General features: G+C 54.9%; 1 protein-coding gene across 2 annotated transcripts in view; it reads left to right on the forward strand.

Annotated features, from left to right (window-relative positions):
* Window positions 1–3,403: 3,403 nt before the first annotated feature.
* Window positions 3,404–18,331, forward strand: part of LOC140188841 (tyrosine-protein kinase receptor UFO-like) — an 87,448-nt gene continuing 72,520 nt past the window's right edge. For both annotated transcript variants that reach the window (XM_072245493.1, XM_072245494.1), the window contains exons 1-2: window positions 3,404–4,164; window positions 10,978–11,635. In XM_072245493.1, coding sequence (XP_072101594.1) covers window positions 3,886–4,164; window positions 10,978–11,635 — 937 coding nt within the window. In that variant the 5' untranslated portion in view covers window positions 3,404–3,885. The remainder of the gene's footprint in view (window positions 4,165–10,977; window positions 11,636–18,331) is intronic.

Consider the following 18,331-nt stretch of genomic DNA (forward strand, 5'->3'; position numbering starts at 1 on the left):
CCCTCCTCCCTCCCCTCTCCCTCCTCCCCCTCTCCCCTCCCCCCTCCCTCCCCCCTCCCCCTCCCCCTCTCCCCCCTCCCCTCCCCCCCTCCCTCTCCCCCTCACCCCCCCCCTCACCCCACCCCCCTCCCCCCCACCCCCTCCCCCCTCCCCCTCCCCCCCCTCCCCACCTCTCCCCCCTCCCCCTCCCTCACCCCTCTCCCCCCCTCCCCCTCTCCCCCCACCCCTCCCCCCTCCCCTCCCCCCCCTCCCCCCTCCCCCACTCCCCCTCCCCCTCCCCCTCCCCCCCCTCTCCCCCTCCCCCTCCCTCACCCCTCACCCTCTCCCCCTCACCCCCACCCTCTCCCCCCTCTCCCCCTCCCTCTCCCCCCTCTCCCCCTCCCTCTCCCCCCTCTCCCCCTCCCTCTCCCCCCTCACCCCTCTCCCCCTCTCCCCCTCCCTCTCCCCCTCTCCCCCTCTCCCCCTCCCTCTCTCCCCTCTCTCCCTCTCTCCTCTCACCTGTCTCCCTCTCACCTGTCTCCCTCTCCTCCCCTTTCTCTCCTCTCTCCCTATCTCACTCTCCTCCCCCTCCTCCCACTCCTCCTCCCCCTCCCCCTCCTCCTCCCCCTCCCCCTCCCCCTCCTCCTCCCCCTCCCCCTCTCCTCCTCCCCCTCCCCCTCTCCTCCTCCCCCTCCCCCTCTCCTCCTCCCCCTCCCCCTCTCCCCCTCCCCCTCCCCCTCTCCCCCTCCCCCTCTCCCCCTCCTCCTCCCCCTCCCTCCCTCCTCCTCCTCTCCCCCTCCCTCCTCCTCTCCCCCCTCCCTCCTCCTCCTCTCCCCCTCCCTCCTCCTCCTCTCCCCCCTCCTTCCTCCTCCTCTCCCCCCTCCTCCTCTCCCCCCCTCCTCCTCTCCCCCCCTCCTCCTCCTCTCCCCCCTCCCTCCTCCTCCTCTCCCCCCTCCTCCTCTCCCCCCCTCCTCCTCCTCTCCCCCTCCTCCTCCTCTCCCCCTCCTCCTCCTCTCCCCCCCTCCTCCTCCTCTCCCCCCCTCCTCCTCCTCTCCCCCCCTCCTCCTCCTCTCCCCCCCTCCTCCTCCTCTCCCCCCCCTCCTCCTCCTCCTCTCCCCCTCCTCCTCCTCCTCTCCCCCCTCCTCCTCCTCCTCTCCCCCCTCCTCCTCCTCCTCTCCCCCCTCCTCCTCCTCTCCCCCTCCTCCCCCTCTCCCCTCCTCCCCCTCTCCCCTCCCCCCCTCTCCCCTCCCCCTCTCTCCCTCTCTCCCTCTCTCCCTCTCTCCCTCTCCCCCTCTCCCCCTCTCCCCCTCTCTCCTCTCCCCTCCCCCTCTCCCCCTCTCCCCTCCCCCTCTCCCCCTCCCCCCTCCCCCCTCCCTCTCCCACTCCCCCTCTCCCCCCCCTCCCCCTCTCCCCCTCTCCCCTCTCCCTCTCTTCCCCCTCTCCCTCTCTTCCCCCTCTCCCTCTCTTCCCTCTCTCCCTCTTTTCCCCTCTCTCCCCATATCTCTCCCCGTCTCCCTCTCCTCCCCTCTCTCCCTATCCTCCCCTCTCTCCCCATCCTCCCCTCTCTCCCTATCCTCCCCTCTCTCCCTATCCATCTCCCTGCATAAAAATCCCCGGAGATCAGCAGCCTCTGAGACACTCAAACCACCCCATCTGGCAGCAGCAATCATTCCACAGTCAAAGTCACTTAGATCACATTTCTTCCCCATTCTAATATTTGGTCTGAACAACAACTGAACCTCTTGACCAAGTCTGCATGCTTTTATGAATTAAGTTGCTGCCGCATGATTAGATATTTTCTTTAACGAGCAGGTATGCCAATGTACAAAGAACGTCGCCACAGACTATGGACCTGCATAGTCCCGCCAACTGGGAATATCTAGATACTGTCCATGGTTGGTCATCTCCAGGATTGGTGTCTAATTCTCCCTGGGGTTTGACCCTAATTATCTCTGGGCTGGTAGGTGAGGAGCTTGTCTGACTCTTACTTTGAAGGGTTTGAAATTTAATACAGTCACCAGTAATTAGGACAGGTCATGAATGGATGCCGTCGTTAAAGATGGACACCTTTTCTTTATTTTACAGTGGACCTCTTTGACTCTAAGTCCAGCGTCATCTCCATCAAAGACCACCGCAAGGTAAGTCAATAATTCCTGCTCAAATCCATGCATCATTTGATTCCGTGCAATGCAATTACAGTTAGTGTTATTTTCCCTACTCGAGATGGTTTGTTAGATATTTAATGGCAGTAGGAGGAAGGATTTGCAGACAAGAGACCAGCTGTCACAACGAGGGGTCATTTAACAAAAAAGTAAAGATACTTTTTTCAGTTAGCATGTGGCTTGTTTACCCTTTGTGTCTAATTGTTTGTCTTTGCACTAACCCTGGGGTTTCACTTTGTGTTGTAGGCGTCTCATTTGGGATCATGGGGGTTGTTAAACTCTCTTTGCAAATATCAATGTAACTCAATTTAGGGTAATTGAATTAGGCTTTTCAATGGCTTACACTGCAGTTGTTGTGGTTGAGGGTTCTTGCTCGTCCGGACACCGGGGCTGTCTAACTGGTCCTGAATTTCTGCGTGTTCCAAGGTGTATTTCGGGGCAGCAAGTTGTCATCGTGGATCCTTGCCTGGTGCAACTCTGACCCAGTTCTGTTTATCGGCCGTGAATTCTGTTCTTCAAAGTCCTGTACGGCTTGTCGGTTTTGCCAAATTATTCCTGTGTCACGTCTTTTGTTTGGATTGCTGACAGCTCTCTGATTCCTGTACCCGAATTTGCTGGTGATCCTGGCAGAAGCATGGGTTGCTGAGTGATGCTTCTTCGACGTGGTCCCGTCACACTCTCCCAGGCTATGCCTGGCTATGTTTAGGGGGTATGTTCGAGCCCGGGTGAACATTGAAAAGGAATACGCACAGTCCACGGCGACCGTAGAGATGTTCCGGGACCGTTGGGCTCCGCGGGGTGTAAATGCCATCATTGATGAGGATGGCAATATATTGGTTTAACATGTATTGTCTGTTTGTAGTGTAGTAAATGTGTTAGTCACTGGGTTTGTAAATATTGTATCGCACCGACATTTGTAATAAAGAATTTTGTAAAAAAAAAGGGCACGTAGACATACAGTAAAGCACGGTCTACGACTGTCCCATCGTATACTCCGAGGGGCACAGCAAAACTTTCTCTACACCGTCCCATCACACACTCCCGGGGTCAGACACAGAGTTGAAGCTCCCTCCACACCGTCCCATCACACACTTCCAGGGTCAAACACAGAGTGAAGCTCCCTCTACACCATCCCATCACTCACTCCCGGGGTCAGGCACAGAGTGAAGCTCCCTCCACACCATCCCATCACACACTCCCGGGGTCAGACACAGAGTGAAGCTCCCTCTACACCATCCCATCACACACTCCCGGGGTCAGACACAGAGAGGAGCTGAGCTGGGAGAAATCGAGGCAAAACTACTGGATAAAGTTCGTGGAATACTTTGGAGGTGGCTCTAAAAGTCTCTTGGACAACCGAGTGAGTGACGGCGCTGGTGTGGAAACTCGGTGTGGAGTTTTACTGCCGGTTTGGGCTGGGTTTGTTGGCGGCTGCTAACTGCGTAGCTCCCAGCTGCGGCCGCTGGCAACTCGCCAGGAAGCCGGTTCGCTCCAAAACCGGAGGCAAACGCCGTCGTTCCTCCTCCATTGTTTTCCTGATTTTCGTCCGGTGTTGGTGCCGGAGCATCTGGAAGGACGTTTCGGCCTCTCCCGGCCTGGGTCTCTGCAAGTCCGACGGAGCCTTTCCTGGCGTCGAGCCAGCGAGGAACTGTCGACTGCAAACTTTCCCGGCCAGTTATTCGACTCGTTCCAGGACTTCTAACCGGCACCACTGTAGGATTCTCGGACTGGAAAGAGCGCCAGCATGCCGGACCGGTCTCCAGGGAGTCGCGGGCCTTCGGGGAGTTACGCAAGGGCGGCTGCCTCCCCGGCCTCGGACAACGCCCTGTTTCGGTCGGTGAAGGTGGAACGTGGGATGCAATGTATTTTGCGCCCTGGAATGACACTAGAAAAGTGTACGGAGGCAATGGAGGACCTTGTTGGGAAAGGTGGTATTCTGGCCACCGAGAAGGAGTTCGGAATGGCGGTGTTTTATCTGGCGAATGAAGAGCTAGTGCACCGGGCCCTAAGCAGGGGAGTCACGGTAGACAACATCTTTTTACCTATGGAGCTGGTGACGGCCCCCACGCAACGTATCGTGCTTGGGCATGTTAAGCCTTTCATTCCAAATGAGGACTTGCTACCCCCACTGGCCCGTTTAGGGCAAGTAAGGTCGGAGATCACTGCCATCCGACACAAATTTAAGAGACGCACCCTCCGCACCGTAATCTCTTTCCGGCGTCAGGTATTCATGCAGCTGGAAAGGGAGGACGATGTTGAGGGCCGGTTTACTGTCCGGCACGAGGGAGTGGATGATCAGGTGTACTGGAGCTCCGAGTGCCCACGGTGCCATGCGTGCAGGGGGCACTTTCGGAGGGACTGTCCTGCCGCCCGGAACCCGAGGGAGCCCATTTCGGGCACCAATGCCCCAGCTACCTCTGCCCCTGATCCTACTCCTGCACGTGCATCTGCGCCTGCATCTGACCCTGCCCCCGCCCGTGATCCTGCCCCAGCCCCTCACCCTGCCCCTACCCCTGTCCCTACTCCTACGGTTGGGTCGGTCCCTGCTCCTCTCCCTGTGGTTCAGGTGGGGGACGGGGTGGAGTCTGTGCGGAGTAAGAAGGCAAAGGGGAAATCCAAACACAGTAAGAAGCGGGCCTTTGAGGCTGCAGAGCTCACGCCCATTTCGCCTGAAGTGGAGCGTGGGGCTCGGGGAGGTGCACAAGCAGACGGGGCGATGGAAACAGAGAGCGCCGCCCCATCGGTGAAGCCTGCACCTGTGTGCTCCTCCGGTGTGAAGAGGAGAAGGGAACGTTCCCGCAAGAGGGCAGGGGATGTAGATGCGGAGGAGTCCCAGGAAGGGGTGGGAATCCGGGTAGGGGTTGGTTCTAAACCTGAGTCCCCAGATGTAGCCACCAGTCCTGGGGAAGATGGTGTGGTTGTGCAAAAAGCTTGTGATAGCCCTGTTTGCACAAATGAGGCAGCCCTGGAGGCCTCCACCCAGGACCTACAAGTCAGCGCCTCTCTGGAGGCCAGTGTACCGAATAATGTAAGAGGAGACGAGACAAAGCTCTCTCATTCTCAGCACCGGGCTGCTTGTGAATCCCTTGGACCAAAGGTGCCGGGTTCCCCTCTATGCCTGCCCCCTGGGGAGGGCGTTTTTCTGTGCACGTCGACCCCAGCAATTAATGACTTGCAGGGAGTCCCTGGGGATTGTCCCTCCACTGTCGCAAATGTGGATGAGGCTGATGCGACGGTGGAGCGGGCAGGTAAGAGCGAGGTGCCCGCTGCGCGGTATGGGTCACAAGCGCAGCCATCTATTGGAACATGCGGGGAGGCCGATGGGGATTCTGTCTGCAGTGACGGGTTGGAGGGGGACTCTTTCGATAGTGAAATAATGGACATCCTCACCCCTCCTGAGAAGTCCCCATTGATACCTGTAGAGGAAATTAAGCATTTTATTCTCACCTCTGAGGGTGCCAAGCACCGGCCTCAACTAGCCTCACTACGCTGGCCCAGCATGCCGAGGCTGGTGAGGTCCCTGCGAGTCATCCTCGGACGAAAGGGAAAGAGGAATGCGGTGGCGGGGAACAACAGACGGCAACTAAAATCTTTCCTAGATGACCTAGTAAGGGACATTAGAGGGAGAAGCAGCCTTGCTCCTACGGGGGATGGTGGGTCACAGGGTGTCGCTGGTACCGCTCGAGCCCGGAAGGCAAAAAGTAACCTTGCTTTCTTTCCGGACAGTGTGGTGGAGGGCGCCTCCGCTCTCACCGAAATGGGCACAGCTGCTGAGACCTAGTGTGCTCCCGCCATGAAGCTTACCATAGCTAGTCTCAATGTAAACGGCAGCAGGGGTCCTCTTCGCAGGCATAACAATCTCTCAGCCCTCAGGGATGGGTGGTATACGGTGAGTTTCCTGCAGGAAACCCATACCATCCCTGGGGACGAGTCTGCTTGGCTCCTGGAGTGGCGGGGCGGGGTCTACATGAGCCACCTCAGCTCCATTTCTAGCGGGGTGGCGATCCTGTTGGCCCCGACCTTCCAGCCAATAATTGAAAGGGTCCAGGACGTTGTGCCCGGCCGTCTGCTCCACCTGGTTGTGCGCCTGGATGGCGTACCATTGCATTTTATCAATGTGTATGCTCCCAGGCGCGGTGTGATGCAGACGCGCCTATTCTGCCAGCTGTCCACCCTGCTGAGCTCCATCGATCCTGGGGATTGTGTCATCCTCGGGGGAGATTTCAATTGTACCCTCGAGGCGGAGGACCGTTCGGGCCTCCAACGCGACCCAGCATCGGCAAAAAAGTTAAAGGAGCTAGTCGGCTCCTTTGACTTGGTGGACAGCTGGCGGAATCTTCACCCCAACTCTAGCGCCTTCTCGAGAAGGTCTAGAGAAGGAGGTTCCAGGATAGACCGCATTTACATCTCTCGGGCCTACGTCTCCCGCGTGTCGGCGTCCTCCATGCGGCCGGTGTCGTGCTCGGATCATCACCTTGTGTGGATGGAATTTATTCCACTACACCCTCGGGTGGGATCCGGGTATTGGCATTTTAACAACCGGCTGCTGGAGGACAGCCGATTCCGGGATTCGTTCCGAGCTTTCTGGGTCTCCTGGAAGGAGAGGCGGAGAGAGTTCTGCTCCCTACGGCTATGGTGGGATGTGGGCAAAGCCCACATCCGGTTTTTATGTCGGGAGTACATTAGGGGGTCGACAAAGAGGCGGGGCTCTGAGGTTGAGCGGCTTGAGAGAGCGTTGCTTGACCTGGAGTCCCGCCTCGGTCCGACCGCTGGAGACCAGCAGCTGTGGCAGGAATACCAGGAGAAGAAGGACGCACTAAGGAACCTGCAGCTCCAGCAGTCCCGAGGTGCGTACGTGAGGTCACGGATCCAAATGCTGCAGGATTTGGACCGTGGCTCACCCTTCTTCTACTCGTTGGAAAGGTGGCGGGGAGTTCAAAAGCAGCTAGTGGAGCTGCTGGCTGCCGATGGCTCCTCCATCACGGACCCTGATGGAATTAACAACGAGGTCCGTTCATTCTATCGGTCCTTATTCTCGCCTGATCCGTCAAATGCGGAGGCGTGTAGTGAGGTCTGGAAGGATTTGCCGAAGGTCAGCCCAGAGGACGCAGTGCGTCTGGATGCCCCCCTGATTCGGGAGGAGCTGTCCACTGCCCTTCGGCAACTCCGGAGGGGCAAGTCCCCTGGTTTGGATGGACTGAGTGTTGAGTTTTATCAGGCTTTTTGGGATGTCCTGGGGGATGATTACAGCCTTGTCCTAGGGGAGAGCCTAGCCACCGGAGAAATGCCCCTCTCATGGCGAAGAGCTGTTGTGGTCCTACTGCCCAAGAAGGGAGACCTCCGCCTGCTAAAGAACTGGCGGCTGGTCTCCCTCTTGTGCGTGGACTACAAGATCTTCGCCCGGGCAATGGCCAACCGTCTGGGTTTGGTAGTTGGACAAGTGGTCCATCCTGACCAATCTTACACAGTCCCGGGCCGCTCCATCCAGGACAATGTCCACCTAGTACGGGATCTGATCCACCTACTCCAGGAGACTGGGACCCCGGCAGCGTTTCTTTCTCTTGACCAGGAGAAGGCTTTTGACCGGGTGGACCACAGTTTCCTGGTGGGCACCCTACAGGTTTTTGGGCTCGGACCACACTTTGTGGCCCGAGTTCGGCTCCTGTACTCTGCCGCAGAGTGCCTAGTTAAGATTAACGGATCATTGACAGGACCTATCCACTTCCGAAGAGGAGTGCGTCAAGGGTGCCCCATGTCCGGTCAACTGTATGCGATCTGTGTCGAGCCATTCCTCGGCCTTCTTCGGCGAAGGCTGACAGGTCTGGTTCTGTGCGAACCGGACATGGGGGTCGTCCTCTCGGCCTACGCCGATGACGTACTCCTCATGATGACAGACCCCTGTGAACTGCGGAGGATGCGCGAGTGCCAAGATGTTTTCTCGGCGGCATCCTCCGCCAGGATCAACTGGGCGAAATGTTCCGGACTCTTAGTAGGCCAGTGGCAGGTGGACTCCCTGCCGGAGGAAATGAGAGCTTTTGAGTGGAGCACCAGACGTCTTCTCTATCTGGGAGTCTACCTGAGTCTTTCTGGGGAGACCTGGCTGGCGAACTGGCAGGACCTGGAGACAAAGGTCATGGCCCGGCTAGGGCGCTGGTCAGGCCTTCTCAGGGTGCTTTTCTATCGAGGCAGGGTGGTGGTCATAAACCAGCTGGTGGCCTCCATGTTGTGGTACCGGATGGTCACCTTGGCCCCCCCTGCCCCTTTTGTCGCAAGAATGCAGAGGAAGCTAGTGGACTTCTTCTGGGGAAACAGGAAGCACTGGGTCTCTGCAGCGGTTCTGAGTCTCCCAGAAGGAGAGGGCGGACAGTCGCTGGTGTGTGTACGCACAGAGATTCCTGTACGCCGAGCACCCTCCCAGGTGGAACGTGTTGGCGACTTTCTTCCTCCGGAGGGGCTGCTGTCTTGCCGAAGATATGCAGCTACCACCGGCGGGCGTTAGCCGTGCTGCTTTGCAGAGGCTGCCCGGCTTCTATCAGGACCTACTGAGAGTCTGGAACATGGTTGCCTCAGGCCGGGAATCCCCTCCTCTGGCAGAGGGCGGGGTCCTGGCCGACCCTTGCCCTGTCTCAACGGATGTCAGTGCGGCTCAGGTGTGTGGAACGACTCGGGCTGAGCTGCTCGTCGGGCCCAGGCCCCGCAGCCTTACCCGAGAGACGAATCCACACAACTTGAGCCGTCTTTCATCAACACCCACAATCCCATTCAGGGATGCAGGCAGGAGGTACCTTTATGGGCTGCTGCTCCACACCCTCCACTTCCTAGCATTTGTCCACCGTCCCGATACGCCGTGGCGGTCGGTCTTTCCACCTGAAGGTGAGGGGGGTCCCCAATGGAAGTCCCTCTGCAAGGGAGTCCTTCCCATGCACCTTGGGGATCTCGGCTGGAGGGTGCTGCATAAAGCGGTGCCCTGCAATAAGTTCTTTAGTTTGTACACGGATCTCCCAGCCGCGTGTCACTTCTGCGGGCTGGAGGAGACCGTGTACCATATGTACGTGGAGTGTGTGAGGCTGCAGCCCCTTTTCGCGTATTTGCGTGGGCTGCTTCTCGCCTTCTGGTTGCATTTCAGTCCCACCCTATTCATATATGGTCATCCAGTAAGGAGGGGGGCACAGAGGGATGAGGATGTCCTTGTCAACCTGCTCCTGGGGCTGGCGAAAGTTGCCATCCGTGGCTCCTGGAAAAGGGTGGCAGGAGGTTCTCCCCGGACGGACTGCCTGGCTATGTTTAGGGGGTATGTTCATGCCCGGGTGAATATTGAAAAGGAATACGCACAGTCCACGGCGACCGTCGAGATGTTCCGGGACCGTTGGGCTCCGCGGGGTGTAAATGCCATCATTGATGAGGATGGCAATATATTGGTTTAACATGTATTGTCTGTCTGTAGTGTAGTAAATGTGTTAGTCACTGGGTTTGTAAATATTGTATAGCACCGACATTTGTAATAAAGAATTTTGTAAAAAAAAAAGGGGTCAGACACAGAGTGAAGCTCCCTCCACACCGTCCCATCACACACTCCCGGGGTCAGACACAGAGTGAAGCTCCCTCCACACCATCCCATCACACACTCCCGGGTTCAGACAGAGTGAAGCTCCCTCCATACCGTCCCATCACACACTCCCGGGGTCAGACACAGAGTGAAGCTCCCTCCACACCGTCCCATCACACACTCCCGGGGTCAGACACAGAGTTGAAGCTCCCTCTACACCGTCCTATCACACACTCCCGGGGTCAGACACAGAGTGAAGCTCCCTCTACACCGTCCCATCACACACTCCCAGGTTCAGACACAGAGTGAAGCTCCCTCTACACCGTCCCATCACACACTCCCGGGGTCAGACACAGAGTTGAAGCTCCCTCTACACCATCCCATCACACACTCCCGGGGTCAAACGTGACACCCTTGCCTGAGGAATGCGTAGGAGCCTTCACTCTGTATCTACCCTTGTTAACCACACCCTGGGACTGTGTGATGGGAGGGTGCAGAGGGAGTTTCACTCTGTGTCTAAATTAATTAAATAAAAAAATGCAGAACGAAATAATTTAGGATGGTGGTGAATATTGGAAGCTCGGGTTGAGGCCGGATAATTTGTTCTGTACCCTACAATATTTAATTTATGCATTTTATTCAAAGGTCCAGTTTAATGTCAGAGAAATGTATACAATACATTTGTACTGTGCTGCTGCAGCTTATTTTCTGCTACTTATCTATTTAATACTGTTTTTCTATTACCGTCTTGTTTTTATCTGCCGCTTTATCTAATTGCCTGAGAGTAAGCCAAACAGACTTTCATTGTACCTATGTATAATGACAATAAAGATCATTCAATTCAATTCATTTTTCATCCTGAAAATGCTTTTCCTTCGCAAACATCCACGAAAACAGAGAAGTGCCCCAAAGAATGAACGACATTTAAACGTGAGAACCCCAAAGCGCTCCCCCCAGCTCCCCTCCCTCCCGCGCGTAAGCGTCAGCGAGCAACAATCTCCCCTCCCCTCACCTCAGGTAGCATCGGGCAGTCAAGCGTGAGCAAAGCAATGGCAAAGACACAGACTTGTAGTTACCCCAAAGATTTAGCATTTCACCCGGTATTCGACATACCACAGGCTCCCTCTCTCGCTCCCTAATAAGGAAGAAAAATGGTGTCTCCATTTTCATGCGTAGTTCACCTGTAGATTTTATCCTTAACTGCCAAAGTTATTGTGTGTTATGTGTACCTCTGTACTTTACACCCTGACTGCCAATTGTAACCACTGCCCCTGTGCTTTCCACCCACAGTGGGCGGTCAATCACTTTGCCCTGGAGACGAACTCATCGCACTTGGTGTATCAGAGCTGCCCGACAGACACCCGCGCGCAGCAAGACCGCGGGGTCCTGTGGACGGACCCGATCCGCACCGCGGGCGCCAGCCACCTCTTCCTGGACCTGACCTTTGCCCTCTCGGCCTGCCAGCCGCCAGGGGAGTGTGGAGACAGCTTTGAGCTGAGCTTTCTCCAGACCGACAGGGGTCGCGGCCGACCCCATTCCCGGCGGCCGGTCGGCATCCCGATCCAAGCCGAGCAGCGCGTCCCCAGCGAGCTCCTGGAAGGGCCCATTGACTGGATGAGCCTGAGGAAGAGGCTGAACGTAGTCAGGGGCAGGCTGCTGGGGCCGGTCACCCACCCCTACTGCAGGCTGGGTTTCACATACTGGGGGCCCTGCCTCCTGCTCAGCTCTTTCAGAGTCTACTACAAGAGGTGTCCGCAGGTCAGGGAGCACCTGGCCGTGTTTCCCCAGACCACCGGGAGTGGGGAGCTGGTCGTCGGCCGCTGTGTGAACAACTCGCAGCTGGAGGGGGCCCCGGTGCGGCGGTGCCACAAGGAAGGGACATGGGGACCCATCTCAGGCCAGTGCCTCTGCAGAAGAGGCCATCAAGTGGAGAGGGACGCCTGTAATGGTAAGAACTGTTTTCCTCTTTGGTTCTCTCAAGGCCCAGTGTTAGAACGTAGGGCACCGAACGCAGTACAGGCCCTCGGGCCTACAATGTTGCACCGACCTTCTAGCCTGTTCCAAGGTCAACCTAGCTGCGGTAGCCATCTTTTATTACCCAGGCACCGTACAGGTCTTCCTTTTGTAGGAACCTGGACAGGAAGGGCTTACTTTACTTTATTGTCGCCAAACAATTGCTACTAGTTTTGTACAATCATCACAGCGATATTTGATACTGCGCTTTGCACTCTCTGGAGTATAAATCGATAGTAAATATTAAAAATTTAAATTATAAATCATAAATAGAAAATAGAAAAGGAAAGTAAGGTAGTGCAAAAAAACTGAGAGGCAGGTCCGGATATTTGGAGGGTACGGCCCAGATCCGGGTCAGGATCCATTCAGCAGTCTTATCACAGTTGGAAAGAAACTGTTCCCAAATCTGGCCGTACGACTCTTCAAGCTCCTGAGCCTTCTCCCAGAGGGAAGAGGGACGAAAAGTGTGTTGGCTGGGTGGGTCGTGTCCTTGATTATCCTGGCAGAGCTGCTCCGACAGCGTGAGGGTTATTGACCAAAGGCAAGCAAATGAGACCAAATGCGATGGGTATTTCGGTCAGCTGACCAGTTGGGAAGGGCCTGTTTGTGCTTGGTCTGACTCTGTGACTGGAATTCCTATGACGCCTTCTTCATCCCTCTCAGAGTGTTGGAAAGGCTTTACAGTCGGCAAAGTGCAACTGACTGTTGCAGGTAACGGGGCCAACGGCCGATGCTCCCTCTGAGCTGCAGTGACCAGTGTGTACAAAAAATCTTGTGCTGTGCAATTTTTTTTGCCCACAGACAATGACATGTGCGCACTGGATGTGATTTGCTTGCTGAATGATGCTTTAAAAGCCAAGTGTCCAAGTATCACTCTACCTCTTCCCACTTGCAAATTCTCCAGCAACTTTTGCCTCACGACAATACACGCCGGGAACACCAGTTTCTGTACCGTATGTAAATATTTCTCGTAGCTGCACATTCCTGACCTCATGAGCTTTCAGTGTAGAAGCTTCTACTGTTTCATTAAGCCATTCCACTTTAAATGATTTAAATGAACTCGCAGTTCTTTTACGCTTGACGCCCTTTACTTCTTTGGAATTCAACATAGTGAATCAATAATTTCTTCAGTAAAAACAGTATAAATAAGCCAGTTCTAAAATCTGCAGACAAATCACCGTAAACTCCACGTTGTCATCACCGTCCACTTCAGAAACTGGAAAAGGAAACATGATTGTGTACAATTGTGAAATATACTCAACATGCTGACAAAGTAGAGGGTGACAACCTTTTGTGCACAGTTTAAATTCCTCTGTGCGTTAGTAGCAAAGGATGTGCATACGCACACACGTGCACGCCTTAGGGGGAAGGTTGCCAACGATTTGTTGTGGTGTCATACAATCATGTGACTATACAGCATGAATAAAGGGCAACAAGTCCATGCCTTTTTTCTTCTTCCTTTTCTTCCCCATTCTTCTTCCTCTTCCCCCTTCTTCTTCCCCTTCTTCTTCCCCTTCTTCTTCCCCTTCTTCTTCCCCTTCCTCTTCCCCTTCCTACTCCTCTTCTTCCACCTCTTCTTCTTTTTCCTCCTCCTCATCCTCTTCTCCCCCTTCCCCCTTCCCCCTTCCCCCTTCCCCCTTCCCCTTCCCCCTTCCCCCTTCCCCCTTCCCCTTCCCCTTCCCCTTCCCCTTCCCCTTCCCCTTCCCCTTCCCCTTCCCCTTCCCCTTCCCCCTTCCCCCCTTCCCCCCTTCCCCCCTTCCCCCCTTCCCCCCTTCCCCCCTTCCCCCCTTCCCCCCTTCCCCCCTTCCCCCCTTCCCCCTTCCCCTTACCCCTTACCCCTTACCCCCTTACCCCCTTACCCCCTTACCCCCTTACCCCCTTACCCCCTTCCCCCTTCCCCCTTCCCCCTTTCCCCTTACCCTTACCCTTCCCCTCCCCCTTCCCCCTTCCCCCTTCCCCCTTCCCCCTTACCTTTACCCTTCCCCCCTTACCCTTCCCCCTTCCCCCTTCCCCTTCCCCCTCCCCCTCCCCCCTCCCCCTCCCCTCCCCTTTCCCCTCCCCCTCCCCCTCCCCCCTCCCCCTTCCCCCTCCCCCTTCCCCCTTCCCCCTTCCCCCTTCCCCCTTCCCCCTTCCCCCTTCCCCCTTCCCCCTCCCCCTTCCCCCTTCCCCCTTCCCCCTTCCCCCTTCCCCCTTCCCCTTCCCCCCTTCCGCCCCTTCCCCCCTTCCCCCCTTCCCCCCTTCCCCCCTTCCCCCCTCCCCCCCTTCCCCCTTCCCCCTTCCCCCCTTCCCCCCTTCCCCCTCCCCCTTCCCCCCCCTCCCCCTTCCCCCCTCCCCCTCCCCTTTCCCCTCCCCCTTCCCCCTTCCCCCCTTCCCCCCTTCCCCCCTCCCTCCTCCCCCCTTCCCCCCTCCCTCCTCCCCCTTCCCTTCTCCCTCCTCTTCTCCCTTCTTCCCCTTCTTCTTCTTCTTCCCCTTCTTCCTCTTCTTCCCCTTCTTCCTCCTCATGCTCTTCTTCCACCTCCTTATCTTCCTCTCCTTCTTCCTCTTCCCATCGCCCCATCTGGGGCACAGGCCACTGGTAGCGGCTCACCCGGTTCCTCTGTCCCAGGCCGATGACCGGCTGTGGCTTTTCCACTTTCACCCTACGGCTGTGAAGCTCCTTCCACCCCCCCCCCCCCCCACCACCAGGGGTCGAGGTCTCTGGAGCTTCTGTTGCTCTGGGTTTTTCGGGAATTGGGGTTTGAACCCCGTGCCCAACCCGCTCCCCCTCCCCGCACTCAGCCGGACTCGGGACTGCCCACAGTGGAGCAGAGTTATTAATCCCTTACTCCATTACCTCATACTTCCCCTTTCATTCCAGCTGACCAGTTCATCGAAACTTGCCTGTCGTCCAAAGCTTTCCATCAACACTGATGAACCACACGGCCAATTTTGGTAATCTGTAAACTTTCCTTATCAGACCCCAGAGGGGGGACGGGGGGGGGGGTGGGGGGAAGAAACCTGGCCGGAGGGGGAGGGTCACCTGGCGAGGAGAGAGAGGAGAGTTAGTGTCAGGATGTAATGACGTGGGCATTGGGAAAACTCTTCCTCTTGTACTTCCAGATCTCGTTCCTGGAGACTCACTGTCACTCAACCCTGCCCCCTTCTTCTGGGACCATGCCTTCTTATCCTGGTCCAACACTCGACCAATAATTAAATCAGGCATCCATTGAGATGTTCCCACAGCCAATGATCTCACTTTAAGGACTCTTTATCTCATGTTCTCGTTATTTATTACTATTTATTTATAACTGCATTTGCACAGTTTGTTGTCTTCTGCACTCTGGTTGATCTTTCATTGATCCTGTTTACAGTTACTATTCTATAGATTTGCTGAGTATGCCCGCAGGAATATGGATCTCAGGGTTGTATGTGGTGACATGTATGTACTCTGATGATAAAGTTTACTTTGAACATTGAATTAATGTGTTCAACGAGCAAGAGGGCTCCAAATACCGAGATTTGAGGAAAGCCTCTCTTTCTCTTAGAAGGCAGAACAGCCAATTTCGTAGAACCGTTTTGAAGGGCCTACCAGGCTTTCTTCCCGCCACCGGGCCAACTTTGTGTCCGATCTGGATCCTGGGGCATCTTACAGTCCCAAAGTTCAAGTTTATTTACCACGCGTGCATTGAAAAACGCTCAGCGAAATACGCCGTTCGCGTTAACAACCGAAACACCCCGAGGGGCGTGCTGGGGGAAAGTGTCGCCTCTCACATCCCGGCTCCAACACAAGCGTTCCCACAATGCTCGGCAGAGCAACACAGAAACACGACAACAGCAAAACAAGCCCCCCATTTCTCTTGGCTGTCCATGCACATACACAGTTCTCTGACTTCCAAGGCAATCTCGGCCTCCAGACATTGTTCGGACAGTTTCTTCCACCAGGCCATCAGACTGATTAATTCATGCTGACACAATTGTATTTCTAAGCTATATTGACTATCCTGTTGTATATCTTACTGTACAAACTATTTATTACAAATTACTATAAATTTCGCATTGCACATTCAGACGGAGATGCAACGTAAAGATCTTTACTTCTCAATTCAATTCAGTTCAATTCTTGGCCTGCTAGGCTTGCGAGATGCTGTCAAAAGCTTTACTGAATCTCACGCAGACCACATCAAAACCCTCGCCTTCAACGACCCTCCATATTATCTCCTCAAAACACTGGCCAGATGTGATCCCCCTTAAATTTGAGACGACTCTCTTTTAATTACTCTGTGACTTTGCAGATGATTAAGTTGTCCCTCAGCAACAAATTTATTCATTGCCTGGAGCCCCAAGCTAAAAGGGCGACAATTCTGCCCGCCTGTCCCCCAGTGAACTTTGCAGTCCTGGTAAACAATGTGTTTTTAATAAGTTTCATGAGTCATCTGCGAAGAAGCAGAGACTATTCCCACCCACAGAATCTGGAATGGCGACTGTGTGACACAGACTTTTCCCATTCCCAGTTTTCCAGAAGGGATTGCTGCATCTTTAACACAGCTGGTGTGAGACAACGGCAGCTGGAATGAGACCATTTGCTTCAGGAGACAGAGAGTCTCCAGTGCCAGAGAATTCTCATCCCTCCTGCTCAAGCCGGTACCTTTCCTTTCTCGGCTAAGCATCCGCGGTTGTTTTTGTTTTGATTGACTGGGTCTCCTGTGACGTATCTTTTCCAAATGTTGGCTGCCTTCCCGGATGGTGATAAGCCAATCCTACAGGTTTACTTACTGCTTCTTTATAAACACACACTCGCGTCGCCCACGTTGGGGCCTAGTGTGCCCAGGCTTCGGCTTTGACTGCTCTGGGAGCTCAAGCTGGCTGATAAATCCAGTTCAATATGGTGCTGGCGAACCTCAAGCGACTCCTGGCTGGTGGAAAACAAACAAGAGAAAATCTGCCAGATGCTGGAAATCCGAGCAACACACGCAAAACGCTGGAGGAGCTCAGCGGGCCGGGCAGCGTCTATGGGAAAAGGGTAGACAGCCGACGTTTCAGGCCGAGACCCTTCATCGGGACGACTAAGTACTTTGTTAGTCACTGTTTTCCTGGCGAGCGATCACCACGAGTACTGGTCTGTGACTTCCCTTTGGACTTGGTGGCAGAATCGAGCCGAGGCAGTGGTCCCGTTGCCGAGAGCGAGGAGGACCTGAAGTTCGATCGATTTAAGTGCCGGGCCGAACTGTAACGGTCGGGTGCAGGCCGAGTTGAGGCAGCGGGGGTCCAGGCCCCAGAGTGTACCGAAGTGGCTGAGCTCGAAGTTTGAACGACGATTTAGGCTGGATTGGAAGGGGTCAGGGTGCCGGGATTGGAGGTGAGCGTCGGCCGGCTGCTCCGCTCTGCGTTGAACTGTAGGGTCTGCGGATGGACCTGTCTTTGTGGGACTGCAGTTCAGAGTGCTATTTGCTTGCTATCAGAGTATGTACATGTCAGCACATTACAACCCTGAGATTCACTTTCCCACGGGCATACTCAGCAAAATCTATAGAATAGTAACTGTAAACAGGATCAGTGAAAGATCAACCAGAGTGCAGAAGACAACAAACTGTGCAAATGCAAATATAAATAAATAGCAATAAATAATGAGAACATGAGATAAAGAGTCCTTAAAGTGAGATCAACATCTCAATGGATGGGCAAGTGAGTGTAGTTACCTCCCTTTGTTCAGGAGCCTGATGGTTTGAGGGGTAGTAACTGTTCCTGAACCTGGTGGTGCAAGTCCTGATGCTCTTGTACCTTCTACCTGATGGCAGCAGCGAGAAGAGAGCACGGCCTGGGTGGTGGGGATCTCTGACGATGGATGCTGCTTTCCTACGACGGTGTTTCATGTCGATGTGATCAATGGTTGGGAGGGCTTTACCCGTGATGGACTAGGCAGAATCCATTACCTTTTGTAGGATTTTCTGTTCAAAGGTATCGGTGTTTCCACACCAGGCTGTGACACAGCCAGTCAATACACTCTCCACTACACATCTACAGAGGTTTGTCAAAGGTTTTTGATGTCATGCTCAATCTCCACAGCTTTCTAAGGAAGTTGAGATGCTTGCCGTGTTTTCTTTGTAATCATATTTATATGTTGGGTCCAGGACAGTTCCTCTGAGATAGTGACACCCAGGAGTTTAAAGTTACTGACCCTCTCCACCTCTGGTGCTCGATGAGTACTGGCTCATAGACCTTGGTTTCTCTCTCCTGAAATCTATAATCACTCTTTGGAGAGAAGGAGGATGAGAGGAGATGTGACAGAGGTGTACAAGATAATAAGAGGAATAGATAGGACTGATAGCCAGTGCCTGTTCCCCAGGGCACCACTGCTCAATACAAGAGGACATGGCTTTAAGGTAAAGGTGGGAAGTTCAAGGGGGATATTAGAGGAAGGTTTTTTACTCAGAGAGTGGTTGGTGCGTGGAATGCACTGCCTGAGTCAGTGGTGGAGGCAGACACACTCGTGAAATTTAAGAGACTACTAGATAGGTATATGGAGGAATTTAAGGTGGGGGGGTTATATGGGAGGCAGGGTTTGAGGGTTGGCACAACATTGTGGGCCGAAGGGCCTATACTGTGCTGTACTATGTTAACCATAGAAACCATAGAAACTACAGCACAGAAGCAG

Source organism: Mobula birostris, chromosome 28 (genome assembly GCF_030028105.1).
Source record: "Mobula birostris isolate sMobBir1 chromosome 28, sMobBir1.hap1, whole genome shotgun sequence".
NCBI lineage: Eukaryota > Metazoa > Chordata > Chondrichthyes > Myliobatiformes > Myliobatidae > Mobula > Mobula birostris.